At 42.1% G+C, this 14,615-nt stretch overlaps 2 protein-coding genes across 3 annotated transcripts; one reads left to right on the top strand and one right to left on the bottom strand.

Moving 5' to 3' along the window:
- Positions 1-3,050: 3,050 nt before the first annotated feature.
- On the bottom strand, positions 3,051-4,877 carry LOC135643288 (homeobox-leucine zipper protein HAT4-like). Of its 2 annotated transcripts, none has more exons than XM_065160064.1 (4): positions 4,502-4,877; positions 4,071-4,405; positions 3,898-3,977; positions 3,051-3,813 (listed from the first exon to the last, which is right to left on the bottom strand). In XM_065160064.1, exons 1-4 carry the CDS (start codon positions 4,677-4,679, stop codon positions 3,444-3,446), a joined length of 963 nt encoding a protein of 320 aa, XP_065016136.1. In that variant the 5' UTR covers positions 4,680-4,877; the 3' UTR covers positions 3,051-3,443. The 2 variants fall into 2 exon arrangements, with proteins under 2 accessions (XP_065016136.1, XP_065016138.1); XM_065160066.1 differs by having other exon boundaries at positions 4,071-4,402; positions 4,502-4,875.
- A 5,113-nt stretch (positions 4,878-9,990) lies between these two features.
- On the top strand, positions 9,991-13,947 carry LOC135643287 (putative kinase-like protein TMKL1). Its single transcript, XM_065160063.1, has 2 exons — positions 9,991-10,785; positions 11,572-13,947. The coding sequence occupies exons 1-2, from the start codon at positions 10,266-10,268 to the stop codon at positions 12,153-12,155; spliced, it is 1,104 nt and encodes a 367-aa protein (XP_065016135.1). The 5' UTR covers positions 9,991-10,265; the 3' UTR covers positions 12,156-13,947.
- Positions 13,948-14,615: the final 668 nt, after the last annotated feature.

Genomic DNA, 14,615 nt, shown 5'->3' with positions numbered 1-14,615 from the left:
GCAAAACCAAATGATTCAGAAATAGGCTGTAATCATCGGAGATTTTTCTCTTGTCATTAATCAGAATTATCGTGATTAGTTTTTTTCTTTATTTGAATTATTGATTTCCTTGTTTGTAATATGATTAAGGAAATAATTAAAATAGGCTTTCTTAATGGTGTGGGTAAGTTAGAATTCAGTCGATTAATTAATTACTTCATTTTTAAATTTATTTATTTATTTTCTAATGAGTTTTGTGACTTTTAGGAAATAAATATTTCGAAATTTATTTTTGAGAAAATAAAGCAAAAAATAAACTAAATATGAACATTAAAATATTATTGCCTTTTGGGGTGGATGCATCTTCTCATGTATAAAAGGTTACCTCTCCTTTATTATCAATGAGGTTGGCAAGAGGATTGAAAAGAAGATCCATAGAGGAGAGAGGTCTCTTATCTTTTACTATGATTTATATTTTAATTTTTTATATTAAAATTATTATATTTTTATGATGTTTTTATGATTAATAAATAATGATCGTTAAATTATAAATTTCGAATTTATTTGGAGTGTGACATTGGCAAAGAAAGTTATGTCATAAATGTTAATTATGAAGTTATTTACTTCATTTATATGAAAAAGCACACCATATTAAAAAAAAAGAGGATAAATCAAGTTGTGCAGCATATAAGAAAAAGTAACTAAAATAAAGATTCTTCTGCTTTACTATTTATTTACGATGAAAAATCTAAATATTGATGATTTAAAATTCATTAGATCATTTCATAACGTAACGTAGGAGATGATATTGAGATCATGATCTTTATTATTAATAAAATCATGATAATATATTATCATATTTTTTATGATTAAAATCATGATAACATAATATCAAAATAATAAAGGGATCATGATAATCTTATCATAATTTATTTTTTTTAATAATATCTTTCTTAATATCAGCACATAACAAAAAAGAAACTAAAAGAAATGATTCTTCCTCTTTATTATTTATTTATTTATTTAGGATTGATACGTATGATGCTCACAGAGAGGTCCTGCGACGATGTTGCTACTGGAATTGGGAATCTGCGTCATCCCCTTAACGTTCTTCCTTGCGCCGTGCCGGCGGGTTGTGCATCTCGTTGCAAATCTTCAGTGGCTGCACGCGAGTCTGATGCGTTCAAGAGCTACGTCTCCGACCACCTGGAGACGCCTCCTGCGGATCAATTCTGCGACTCTGATACTGTAGAACTTGTAGTGCTTCAGCGAATATGATCGAGATGTAAAGAATGTAGGTAGGGAAGTCTTCCTAAATCCTGTTCTACTCAGTAATGGTTTCTTCTACTCTAATTACAAAGCCAGTAGCACTCTTTAGCAGAAATGACAGTTGATGATGATAAGTTTATGTAAGTTTCTGCTATACCAATGTCGACGTAGATTAAGCAGGAAAGGAAGTTTCATGAATCAATCATGTTATACAAATGATTTATTAATGGCAAGGGATCTGTGCCTAGAACAATCGAAGCCAAGAGTTCTACCCAATCAGGTATCCAACCCAAGTCATCTATGATAGAAGATAGGATTTCCTCAAAAATTTCTCTATTCTGTTGAGAAAAATCAGAAAAATCCTCCATTTTGTTGAGGGAAATCTTTCCTCCTAATCTATATAAATACGATAGCGACAATTTAAGCTTATTTATCTTCTATTATCTTCATCATGGTATCAGAGCAGTAAGCTTTTTCACTTCTTCAATAATTTTTCTTATCTTCTATTATTTTTATCAATCTTCCTCTCACACCAAGATTGAAATCTAGAGTGACACTCCGAAACTTAGTCTCATCCCTCCACCATACCAAGATTGATGTTTAGAGAGATTTTTCGACATAGTCCCTTCGGTTCATGTTAATATTCAAAAGGAAGAGAGAATTTGACCTTGAAAATCGTACTAATATTTATATTTTATAGTTGGTGCCTCCGTAAGAGACACCTTTTGTAGTTTATTTTGAAGTGATCCAATTGTGCAAGGTCATTTAAGATAAACAATTTATCTCAAGCCCTCATATTCAGATGCCTCAATTCTCGTACTTAAAAGGACATTGATAAGTCTTGAAGATCTTTTTACTATATAAATATCATGTATGGTAGATCTAGATAGATCGAGTAGAATTTTTTTTGTTTATATAAGAGGATATATAAGAATTTTAAGCATGAGTTGGAGTTAAACAAAAATTATTTTTTTTATATTTATTATTCTCATATCCGCACATTATTGAGTTTGTGTTTTATTGTCAATTTTCTTTATTGTAATTTTTATGATCAAAGTTTTCTTCCCAGTGCTTGTAATTACACGAAATTAATTACTGTGTGAGCTGCACTCTGAGCAAGAAGCATAATCCTCTGCTCTCTGGCCTGCACTCAGTGGTGTGCCAGCGGTTGTCTCCTCCTTTTTGATGAGATCGAAATGGCATGGGCATAATCCTCTGAGCCTTCGCCATTGCTTCTTAAGAGGATTACTTTAGGCTAATTAAGCATGGGAGAGACAGAGTTGTAATCCACATTTTTTGAGTCTTCCAAAAATAATTGTCCATGATATTATTTGAAATCAATGAGAACTTCATTAGTCATTTTCATTATAATTTTGTGTAATAAATGCAACTTAAGAATATTATTAGTGGCCAGTAGGATGAATCAACCTAAAGCAGAGGCGGGGACAGACCGGGAAGCATATTACTGAGATCCATTTCGTTCTCACCGGCCGCATTAGACTGAAAAGAAGTGAGAGAATACTCGAACCATCAGAAACCTTGATGAAGAAGAAGAAGAAGAAGAGCTTCTATCTATATTCCTCGGATTCAACACCCTCCTGGGCACTTCCCACGTGAGTTCCCTGGTTTGTCTTTCTCTATACATGCAGCAGCCCATCAAGCTATAGCACAAGGCAACAAAAGAGTCCGAACAACAGGACCATATGCGCATGAGAGAGAGAGAGAGAGAGAGAGAGAGAGAGTAACTCATATCAATCATTCAGGGGCAAGTTCCAGCTGTGATCATGGTGATGAACACCTAATGCCTTAAATTACCAGCTGAGACACAGCATGGGATCTGACGTTTATTTCTTGATGGTTTCAGATGAAGGCATGCATGTTCTTGATTTCAGACCAAAGAAAGAGCAGTTTTAGAACGAGATCTATCGGAACACTTAACACCACCAAGTCTTAGGAGGAAAACAAAAGTGATCCGGATCCAGTACTAGGCTTTGAATATAATCTGAGTTGAGGAATGCCTGTCATAAAAGAAAAGCTGACAGGATTCTCCTATCGATCACCCACCCAACCATCACCATCACAGCACAGCACTCATCGTGTGCTGACAGCAACAGTAGCATCCCATATCTTGCAAGAACCCAGAGCCCATGGTCATGGTGATGGTGGTGTGGGTGATATGGTTGACGAGAGCTCAGTTACGAGCGCTGCGGAGGGGCATCGAGGAATGGCCGGAGCGGGATCGGCGCCCATGGGCCCGGGATCGTGCGGTGGTGGAGGAACTGATGGTGTTCCGGCATCGGCTGCGCCGGTGCGTTGGCAAACGGTGACGAGGTTGAGGTTGTGGTGATGGTGGTCGTCGTGGACGCGGTGGAGTTGGAGACGCGCTCGCAGGAAGGGCACATGGTAAGCGTGGTGGGAGGAGTCATGTGCATGTAGAACTGAGGCGACAGCTTCAGAGCTCTCAGCTCTTGCACTTCCTTCTGCAGTCTCCTGTTCTCTTCCGTGAGGGTCTCGCAGCACCTTCGCAGGAACTCGCAGTCCACCTCTGTTTGCTTCAACTTCGTCCTGAGATTAACCCAAGCATTAACGAGATCAGTATACGAAGGTCACAGCATCATCGCACCTAATTAATCGCCGGAGAAAGAATACCTTGCTCTTCGGTTCTGAAACCACACTTCCACTTGCCTTGGCCTCAGGTTGAGTTGTTTGGCCAACGCCAGCTTTTGCTTCTGTCATCACACAGGAGAAGCAGACCCATGTTAGCAACGATTGCTACACCATCGTGTATCGGTAGTCACCGAAGGAGGAGAAGAGGGACTTACGGGGTTGAGGGTGTTGTGCTCCTTGAAGCTCTCCTCGAGGATGGCGGACTGGTCCTTGGAGAGGCGGAGCTTCTTGCGGGAGCCATCTCCATCGTCCTCGTCGCTGATCCCGCGGTCGGGGTCGTGCTCGTCGCCCAGGTGGGTGTCGCGCTCCGCCCGCTTGCCGCTCACGCTCGAGAGCGTGCTGTTGGGGGACGACGCCCCCGCATCCTCTTCGCTGTCCCTCTCCACGGCGCCCGACGATGGCGCCCGGTTCACGTCGATCCCTCGGAGCAGGGGCAGCGACCGTGCGTCCACTGCTCCTCCGCACACCTCCAAAACTGGTCTCTTATCTGCTAACGGAATGCCACATACTCCATAAGAAACTCGTACTTGTGCAATCAATCTTTAAACACGGGAGCAAGAAAAAGGTTCAGATCTGCGGTCACTACCTGAGTCAGCAAGGAGACCAGCCCACTGGGTCGTCTGGTGGCAAGGGAAGGCTGGCGATGGCGGCCGGCCGGAAGCAGAAGAGGAAGGCATGAGGTTGAGCTGAAGAGGCAAATGCCGATGATGATGACTGGAGGAGCTCAGGCTGAGACTGAGACCTAAATCATCCTTTCCCATCATCGTCTTTGACCACTCCCCGCTCTTCCTTTCTTCCTTTCTTTCTCGATATGTCCTTACTACCTCCTCTTTACTTTTTCCTCCTCTTTCTTGCAGGGATCCTTAAGGAGGCAGCAGCTAAAGCAGTTCAGCTAAAGGTCGGAAAGGGTCTGAGGCGCTCAACAGAGGGATGAGATGGGTATGGAGTCGGGAGGGGAGAGGAGAGGGTATTAAATAGTCGGTGTCTTCCTCCCCATTGTTTCAATGGTTATTATCTGTGGATGTCATGCTTCTTCTCTCCCTAATCATCGCAATCATGGCTCCTTATCACTAACTCCTCCTCCCTTTCTTCGACGCTAACCATAGTTAAGCCAACTGCTTTGGGCCGGCGGCTAACTTTGAGCGCTGACTCCCCCCTGTCTTCGGCTCTCTTTTCTTCTCCCGCATCTACCTTTTAACGGCGTCTCCATAGCATGCAGTACGCATGTTTTAAACGTATGGATGGAATAAAAGTATACATGCATCTTCGAAGCATAATGTATGTGCACATATACGGAGTATAAATACGGATATCCTCTCTCTGCTGTCACACACACCACAATGCAAGTTGGCGGAAGCTGTGGCACATTGCGGGAGGAGGCCACCATGATTGCCATACATGGTACCTATCATTGCCTTCGAGTTGTGCAATTATTACTCCTGTTGATGTTGATCCGAGATGGGATCCTCAGCAACATTGTGCCCCCACACCATTTAATGCCCGTCCCTTTTCAGGACTCCTTTCTCTATCTCTCTCTCTCTCTCTCTCATCTCACCGTGTCCCTCAGTGCACAACCATCATCACTCCATCATTAGCCATCAAACAACATCACCACTCCCGGATGATCTTAACCTCATCGCCATTAGTAAGCTCAGTCATGGTCGGGTGGGAAAAAGGAAACGAGATTGCTTGTGTTGAGATGGAGGAATAAGAGGTGGGTGGCTTCTTGGAAACCTGCACAGTTCATGATAAGCGGTCCCGCAACTACATGCCGGTCTTTAAAGAGAGCGACTGCAACACACCAATTATTCTTCCTACTCTCCTGTCAAGCCAATCACGAGAGCGTGGAGCTCAGAGGCCATTCGTGCCGAGAGAAGGCCGAGTCAAGTCGAGTCGAGCCGAGCCGAGGGAGGGTGGGGTGAGGGGGGGAACAGAGTGGGGTGGGGTTTCACGTGGGAAGGGGAGGACCAACACCATGGCACCCGGGTCACGTGGGCCAACATGCCCCTGCGACGGCACGTGCGAGCACGCCCGGGACAAGGGCGGCCCCGCCCGGTCGCCCCACTCCCCGACACCCACACCCCGCAATCATTTGCACTTCCTCCCTCCGCCGGGTCCCACACTTCACTCCACCCCTTTTCCCATATTGCCCACTCTCCACGGCATCCAATTTCAGTTTGAATTTTCAAGGGATTATTTGGTATTAACATAATACAAGTATATATATATATATATATATATATATATATATATATATTCTTTCATAATAAAAATTAATGAAAACAACAACATGAAAAAGAATGATCCATATGTACGTAACATCATGTTCTATTTATGATAAACAGGTTCGAAGATGAAATATAACCATACATGTCACCGATCCAGCTTGCGGAAATCGAAAGCATTGAGATTTTTGTTCATCGATGGGGACCAGTTGGATGCATTATTTGGATCCAAGAGATCGTGTTATATCACATAGGATCCCGTGTAGGGTCGTAGTGGGGATCCTTTCCAACTGTAATGTGCCAGAGATAGTTGAGCGATAATTGGATTTTGGATTGGGTTCCTACGGCTCTCTTTGGATCCTTTACGAGACTCGCTGAGAATTGATTTTGTTGGCGGGTGATGTGAAAGAAATAGAAGGAAATAATTGGTGATCGCAAACATTTCACATGACGAAAGGGATGTTGTTTGATTTCAGTTGGCATGTCATGAATGCCATTATTATTGGCTCATCCTTCTTATCTGAAAGATGCACACACAGGACAAAAGGGTAGTTTAGGCAACGGGGGACGAGAGCGGTGACGGGCGAGTGCGTCGTGGGACCCGATTTGCATCTCTTCTTCTTCCTCCTCCCTTCCACCACCTCGGAACCTGTGGATTTAAACCCCGGCATGATGTCGGGGGTAGCGATGATTAATGGTGCTCCCCACGATTGCTTGCTAGCTGTCCCACGTGTCCCTTCCCTCCCTTCTCTCTCTCTCTCTCTTATCATCATGCCTCGTGGGAGATGAGAGAGAGCGAGAGAGAAGAGAACGCTTTCCAAGAACACAACGCAACAAGGAACCCCCAATAATTACCACTTTAATGGGAGGGTCGTACGAGGGCCAACTCCTCCCCATGTGACCCGCAGGTGGCCCAACGCCCTCTTTCCCGCCCCCAAGGATCCCCACGTTCACCGTCCTGCCCATCCCAGCGCCGGCCAATCCCGCCCCGTCACCCGTGGTTCGCTCGTAATTAATGGCTTCTCGAGGGCTGAGGAGGTCGGTCGACGCGCTTGCCGTTATCTTAAGCTCCGTGGCCATGTGGCGGGGACGTGGACTGCCGGGAGAACCAGCGGGAGGACAACGAGGCGCACGTACGTCCCAACCCGTGCACGTGCGGTCAACCCACCACCCCTCTCATCATCATCATCATTGGGAACTCAAATGTTTATTCGACGCGAGTCTTTCGTTCTTCGCCTCGCCGCTTTCCTCGTTGCTTCGCCTCTGTAATGAACGGAAGTCTTGTAGGGAAGGAGAAGATTTTAGATCATTCGCGAGCCGTCCGACGCATCAGAACAGATCTGAGCCGTCGGGCGGAAGTTCCTGGGACGTGATGCGCACGCCGTCCTCGCCGCCGCACGGATAACGCCCGCCCTTTCTACCGAAGTTTCCCGTCCGTTACAATTACCGTTATAACGAATAATAATAATAATAATAACTTATATATGGAAATATAGTTTCAATATGATTATGGTTATTGGTTTTACAATATGTTCAACTAAAGGGGCACTATTGAAAATTTGCTTTTCCCAAAAATTCATCCAATAATAATAAGTTCTGAGCACTAATAGTATTATAATGCGATGCAATAGAGTTCAACTCGGAAACGATAGACTCGGTCATGACCTAATCACAGGATGGGTTTTCCAAATCCAGCTCACACCACGTGCAATTGGGCCTTATTTAGTCTAAAGTCTCAATCAATAGACCTTCCTTAGTGTAGTAAAAAAATATTTGTATATGACAGTATGGCCTAACTTAGGGAACTTTTGGTGATGTGGGCCTGCTTGTCTCCTCCTAATTAAGTGGGATTAGTAAACATTATTGAGGAGATACATGGTTGGGGTGTTGGATTCCACATGAATGGTGGGATTATTAAAGCATGAAGAATGAAATCTTGGGTTGAGTTCCCAGTCATTATTATTCAAGCCTGAGCCCATCTGTTCCTCACCGAGTGTTGGTTATCACAACATATGTAATTAAGGTTTGCCTCTCTGTGTTCTTCAATTTTTTTGGTAGCCGCACGTGGTGCCATCGTTTCTCACCATTTTAACTAATAATTTGACCTTAGCTGCTGCTGCTGCTGCTACTACTAGTACGATCATTTGTGATTCGATAATACATCGTTCGTATAAATGTCATATACGTCGATAAATGTTAACATAGAATATTGTCATCCGTTCCGAATGTTGATTCCGAATCAATCGAGATCTTTTTTTTTTTATTATAAAAAAAATCCAATGAATCCGATTAGAGATATATTGAATCATACAAAAAGTAAGTCGATAATATACTTGACAAAGTTTCTCTCATGCTTAGATTAGTATTGATGAGGTGTCACTCAAATATCAAGATTTTTATTGTCAAATGTATGGTAGTTAACTTTTTGGATTAGACATTAGGAAATTAGGGAACACACTTGATGGGCCTTTTATAGTAGAGGTTATAAGACTGATAATATGTCTTTAATATCAAGAACAGTTATATGAGGTTATTCGATTCCAAATGTAATAATAGGTGCACATGTAACATAAAAGAGTGTCGCTCCATAAACCCAAATGTTGATTACGTGATATTGAAATGTCAAACTCATGGCATCGATGTGTCGATCATATAGCTTATATCAATCGAATGACAGTGATATATTGACTCTATCGTTACCATATAATATCTTGATTAAAATAATAATTTAATTGGTAGAATTTTAGTAAGTTAGAAGAAGAGTAACATTTAGATCATAAATGGAAGTGCGACTCTCTCTCTCTCTCTCTCTCACACACACACAGCATATGATTAGAATTGTACAGTTCGTTCATAATTGTTCATCTATGCATTATTAGAAAATTTCATGTTTTGGTATATCATATCTTACATCATTGGCATTATTAACACAACTAAAGAAATACGTGATTCCTAAAGTCGAACTTAAAATTGGTTTTGATGTAAATCTTCCATAGAAACACACTCGGATTGGGTTGGCATATATGATTCGAGTAATTCTACTATCGTTACTTAATGGATCAATTATCATCGAGTCTAGCTGAAACAAATGATATTACTTACACACATCTAATAAGTATGGCAAGAGATCCAAATCTAAAAGAACTATATGTGAGTAGAGCTAGAGATGCATTCCAGAATTTGGATCTTGATGAATGTATCAAGGCTTTAGCGAGTGAATTTGTAGATTATTGTTGGGTCGAAGCTCATTAAGTTTGAATATGACTGAGGTAGATGAAAGGCACAGACCCCAACTATTGCTCTCAGATTCAGTACGTATTAAATGGATATATCACGAAGCACTTCACTTTGCAGACTAAACTTTGCACTTCAAATTGCATCGATGATCAAACAAACTGCATGTTTTCTTAATCTAATTCATAGAATTTAATATGTTGAATTTTGCACTTCAACTCCATCTCGGGCTCTGTCGATGGATCGCATTTGAGTCAACTCAATGCGAGATCCGACCCGACCAAATCAGCCCGGGATCGAGTTTGTGATCCAATCGTGACCCGAACGGATCAGAGTCCAACCCGATCCGATTGGGACTGGTCGGTCGATTCGGATCCGTTCGCAGCTCCACTCCCTGCGGGCCACGTTAACTAGAAGAACCAGACGCACCACCAAACACTTCATTCCTCCATTCAGCTGTCTCCATGTGTGGTTGACCCGTCAACCTCAAAAACACGAAAATAACACCAAATACATTGTCATACCATTCGTAAATTGCCACGTGTGATCCACTGCCCATTAACAAACCAACCAACTCCTTCCCACTGTTTCTGTTTTCCTTTCTCCTCTCTCTGTGTATCTCTCTCTCTCTGAGACCAGTTTCCAGAAGTGGAAGCTTTTTCGTTGGTCATCCAAGAAAACTCCATCCAAAGCCTCCCTTGCACCAATAAAGAAACCATCTTTTCTATGTTTTCTTATCCTTTTAGCTTCTCCCTGTTCTAACGCCTCCAACCTCTTCAATCCCTAAACTGAGCCCGATCCCTGTTCGAGATTCTACATTTCTCCTTGAATCTCAATAAAATGGCAAGTCTCCGGGTTTCTCGCGGTTAGGTCGAGGTTGGCGAGCTTAGCATGGAGAGGAGCCACAAGATCAAGCTACTTCTCGGTTTCCTCTGCTCATTCCTTGCCCTCCTTGTCTTGTTGGCATTGTGCCATTACTTTCGGAAAAGATTAAGGTGGCGAGGGAGGCGCAAAAGCGAGTCCTTGGAGGTTGGCGACGAGAGAGGAGGGGCTGGCGCGGAGGTGGAGGGGGAGGAGGAGTTGGAGGCGGAAGGGCTGGTGAAGTTCGCCGGGGCCGAGAGCTTGACGGTGCACGACATCTTGGAGGCGCCGGGGGAGGTAGTCGGGAAGTCGAGCTACGGGACGCTGTACAGAGCCAGAATCGAGCGGAGCGGCTCGGTGTTGCTGCTCCGGTTCCTGCGGCCATCTTCCGCCGGCCGGACCGGAGAGGTGCTGCTCGTGGCTCGGGCGCTGGGGGCCGTCCGGCACCCGAACTTGGTGCCGCTGCGCGCGATGTACGTGGGACCGCGAGGGGAGAAGCTCTTCTTGCAACCCTTCTATGCCGCGGGGTCTCTGAAGCAGTTCTTAAGAGGTGAGTCCTAGGTAGGTTTGTCGGTTGTTGGTGGCTTAAAATTGGCATCTTCTTCTTGGTCTGAAGCAAATACTGCATCTTTCTTGTGATCTGTTGTCGATGTTGATGAAGCAAAGCAATCTTTACTTCTCCGTGTAGTCACGCAATGTCGGGCTTTTAAGATTTGGTAGTATTCTAGTTGCCTTAAATTTGATTTAGATTTTGGTGTCTCTATGTGCTTTACAACGTCGGGTTTTTGATGTCCTTGAAATTGCGTGACTACATAGAATTGCAATTGAAGAACTATATAGTATAAGAACTGTAAAATATAAAGAATTCACCTTTTCTTTGTTACTTTTGGTTGAGCTGAGAAAGTTTGTGTCAATTATAATTGTGTCACGGGGGAAATTTTCAAAATTTTGTTATTGTCACACAAAGAAAACCATATTCCTCTTGAATTTTTTTAACATTCTTGGAATTTTCTGTGCTTGATTTGGTTCATTTGCTTTTAGCAATCTGACTGAAGATCCTCAATCAACAACTCAGTTCCTTAGATTTGCTATGTTGCTTTATTTTGCAGTATTGCTATCTATTTCACTGTATTTGTTTAGAAATCAAAAGTTCTTTTCTTTCTCTTGGAGAATTTATGGTCCAGGTAATTAGTCTACATATTTATGCTCGTATGAAGATCTTCTTTGGAAGCAATTGTATAAAAGATCTTATCGCAGAGCAACTCTCATTAAAATAAGCTGTATGATTAATAATGCTTCAGTTGAAGTGCTTACTGGATTCTACAATAATCTACAGCTGGTGTTGCTGAAGCACACAGATGGGACATCATTCTTAAGCTATCCCTTGGAATTGCCAAGGGGCTGGATCATCTTCACACAGGATCGGAGAAGCCCATCGTGCACGGCAATCTCAAGACGAACAACATTTTGCTAGATGCAGATTACCAGCCTCACCTTGCAGATTTTGGCTTGCATCTTATGTTGAATCCAGCAGCAGCCCAGGAAATGCTCAAAGCCTCTGCAGCTCAGGGATACAAAGCCCCTGAGCTGGTTAAGCTGAAAGATGCTAGCAAAGAGACTGATGTCTACAGTTTGGGAATAATCTTATTTGAGATGCTCGCTCAAAAGGATCCCATTAACATCAACTTCTTACAGTCCAAGGATTTCCATCTTCCAATCTCATTAAGAAACTTGGTTCTTGATCATAAAATCTCAGATGTCTTTGACTCCGAGCTCCTAAGCCAGAGTTTAGATAAAAATTCTGGTAAGGCGCATGGTCTACTGATGCTTTTTCAACTGGCAATTGCTTGTTGCTCTCCTTCGCCTGCTTCGAGACCAGATACAAAGCATGTTATTTCACGGCTGGAAGTTATTGCCTGAAGATGAGTTCTCTATTCTGCCATGGTAGCAAAGCAATCCGTTGTTATCAACAATCATTGTTCGTTCAGCTGTGGTGGCATAGCACATCATCCTAATGGCATTATGACAAAAACCTCAGGTTGTCGAAATAGAGGTGGGAAATCTTTTAATTTGTGATCTGGATGACAGCATGTTGTTAGGAAAGTGGTATCCAATGTGAGCTCGGTTGTTGCTGAGGAACCATCAGCAGTGTGGATCTTGGGATTGACTTATTTTGTATTTTTACAGAGATGGACAAGGAACTTTAAATGCTTGAAAGATTGAACTTTGGCTACATTTGGAGGACTGCATGAGCTGGACAGTCGGGTTGTGCAAGGATGTGAAGCCAAGAAAGGGCAATGACAACTGCATTCACCTCTTCTGAGCTCCCAGTTTTATTGATCTGACTCAACTGTACTCACCATACTGTAGATGCATTAGTGGAATCTTCTCTTGTTTAAGGTAGTAGCCTCCTGATTTGCTGAATAGAACAACAGATGTAAAGCATGGAGGAATTTCCCTTGTTATAATTAAAGCTGTCATCTTCCCAAGGCATTAGGCATGAGCAGAAACTTGTCCATAAGAGTTAGGCTATGGTCTTTATCTTCAGTTGGGTGTGGTTTTTAAATGTTGACATGCGCTTGAAAAAGTGGTGGTGTTGCAGAGATTCCCTGCTCTACTGATACCGACTTGAATTGACCAGCTCCAAAAGTTGTCCTAATTAATTCAATGCGCTTCTGTATATTGATTAATGGAGTGGTCCAGAATGTCATCTCCACTTCCTTGTTTTGTTTGACTCCAGTGAAGCAAATATTGTATCATCTTAGATAGCAAGTTATGATGAGGGGTGGCTCACTTAACAGCAGGCACTACAACTATTTCTGAGCAAGTATTTCTCAACCAAGTGGCTATCTGAATCACAACATTATGCCTTGTGTGCACTCTAAACAGTATCCTACAACTATCTATGTTTCAACAAAATGGGCTGCAAGGTTTAAGGGTTCAGTAGAAGGCAGCAGAAGAAGAGCTTTTTCCATATGACATGTATAAAATCCCAGACTCTTTTGCAGCTTTTGCTTTGAGTTTTAAACGATGTCCAGCCCTTGATAACACAACACAAAGGACAGTGGAAAGTGATTCAACCAGCAGGTGCTCCACTTGGTAATGATGGTAGGGACATTATGGCCACCATCATTCTAGTAACTGGCAAAGCTGCAAACTCAACAAGCTCAGTGCTCCTCCTTTTGTGGCAGTGCATACTTGGACAATCATGCTCGGACCAGGTTAGTACTGGGAGCTTCAACTCTGGCTTTCCATTACTCGAAACTCAAAAAGTTTCTACATATTAAGTTGAGTTGAACTTAAGATCTCAGATGGTTACAAAGTTAAGAAACAACTGTTAATACCTAACTGGTGATGCCTTTCTCTACATAAAGGTTAACATTACTTCGTCTCTTGTCCAGTTTGAAGTGGACCAAAAGTGTAAGAGCTCAAACAAGGTTGTTGCGATGGTGCAGAACTGTGTCATGCAAATGATTCTTGTTACTAAGAAGAGAGATGACGACAGTTCAGCAAATATTGATATTAGTCGAGATCTGTAGCATGGTGATGTGTTTGTATTCACCATCAGGTTCAATCTTTGTCTCCCTGCTATTGATTTCGGGAGATGAAGAAACAACGATAAGCAGCAAAACCCTGGCGATCGTCACTGCTAGTATGGCTTGTGATAGCAAGCAAGCAAGGTAGAACTCATGATCCTCTAGCTCTGAAACTTTTACTTGTGATAGTAAAAGTATCATTCATTTGCCAAGTTCTTAGCTCAAGCCCAAAAGCAAAGTAGCCATGTTCACAAGGCCCAATCATGACCCAACTGATAGGATTTATTTACTGCCTAATAACTCCAATTTATTTTTACTACATGAGGGATTGAATATCTTTATTGAGAAATTCGATTGATTAGATAATAAGTCTTAAATTTGAATCCACATATAAGAGTTTCATATTCATCATTTAATATAATGAATTAAAAAAATAATGATCTTTAAAACTTGACAATGTGCTGACAACTGTGTGTCAGTGGAATCATTGGATAAAATTAAATCTGGTTTTACGTTACCTACCTTGTTATGTAAAAAGAGATCTCTGTTTGATCTGAAAACGAGATGTCATCTAAGATCGTTGTTAATATGCAAAGAAAACTAGATTCTTTTCTCTCTTTCTATTCTTTTACGGAAGAAGAGTTGAGAGAGATACTGTAATCCGTAGATGTCTTATCTATTTATAGGTGAGAGCATAGGATATAGAATAAGTAATCAGAAAATTTTCTCCCATTATATATCATCTTAATCCAATTAGTTATATTATAACAATTATAAAGAATCATAAAATAATAGATAAACAGGATAACTTTGATGAATTGTTTATATTCACCCATAATCCAAA

Source organism: Musa acuminata, chromosome BXJ3-7 (genome assembly GCF_036884655.1).
Source record: "Musa acuminata AAA Group cultivar baxijiao chromosome BXJ3-7, Cavendish_Baxijiao_AAA, whole genome shotgun sequence".
Classification (NCBI taxonomy): Eukaryota; Viridiplantae; Streptophyta; class Magnoliopsida; order Zingiberales; family Musaceae; genus Musa; species Musa acuminata.
Note: the sequence above shows the minus strand (reverse complement) of the source record. Positions and strands in the feature narration are given on the sequence as shown.

Coding starts and splice junctions, on each gene's coding strand:
- LOC135643287 (XM_065160063.1), top strand. CDS start 10,266: ATGGAGAGGAGCCACAAGATCAAGCTACTTCTCGGTTTCCTCTGCTCA. Junction 10,786..11,571: donor TCTGAAGCAGTTCTTAAGAG/GTGAGTCCTAGG, acceptor AATAATCTACAG/CTGGTGTTGCTGAAGCACAC.
- LOC135643288 (XM_065160064.1), bottom strand. CDS start 4,679: ATGATGGGAAAGGATGATTTAGGTCTCAGTCTCAGCCTGAGCTCCTCC. Junction 4,406..4,501: donor TGGTCTCCTTGCTGACTCAG/GTAGTGACCGCA, acceptor GCATTCCGTTAG/CAGATAAGAGACCAGTTTTG. Junction 3,814..3,897: donor TTTCAGAACCGAAGAGCAAG/GTATTCTTTCTC, acceptor GGTTAATCTCAG/GACGAAGTTGAAGCAAACAG.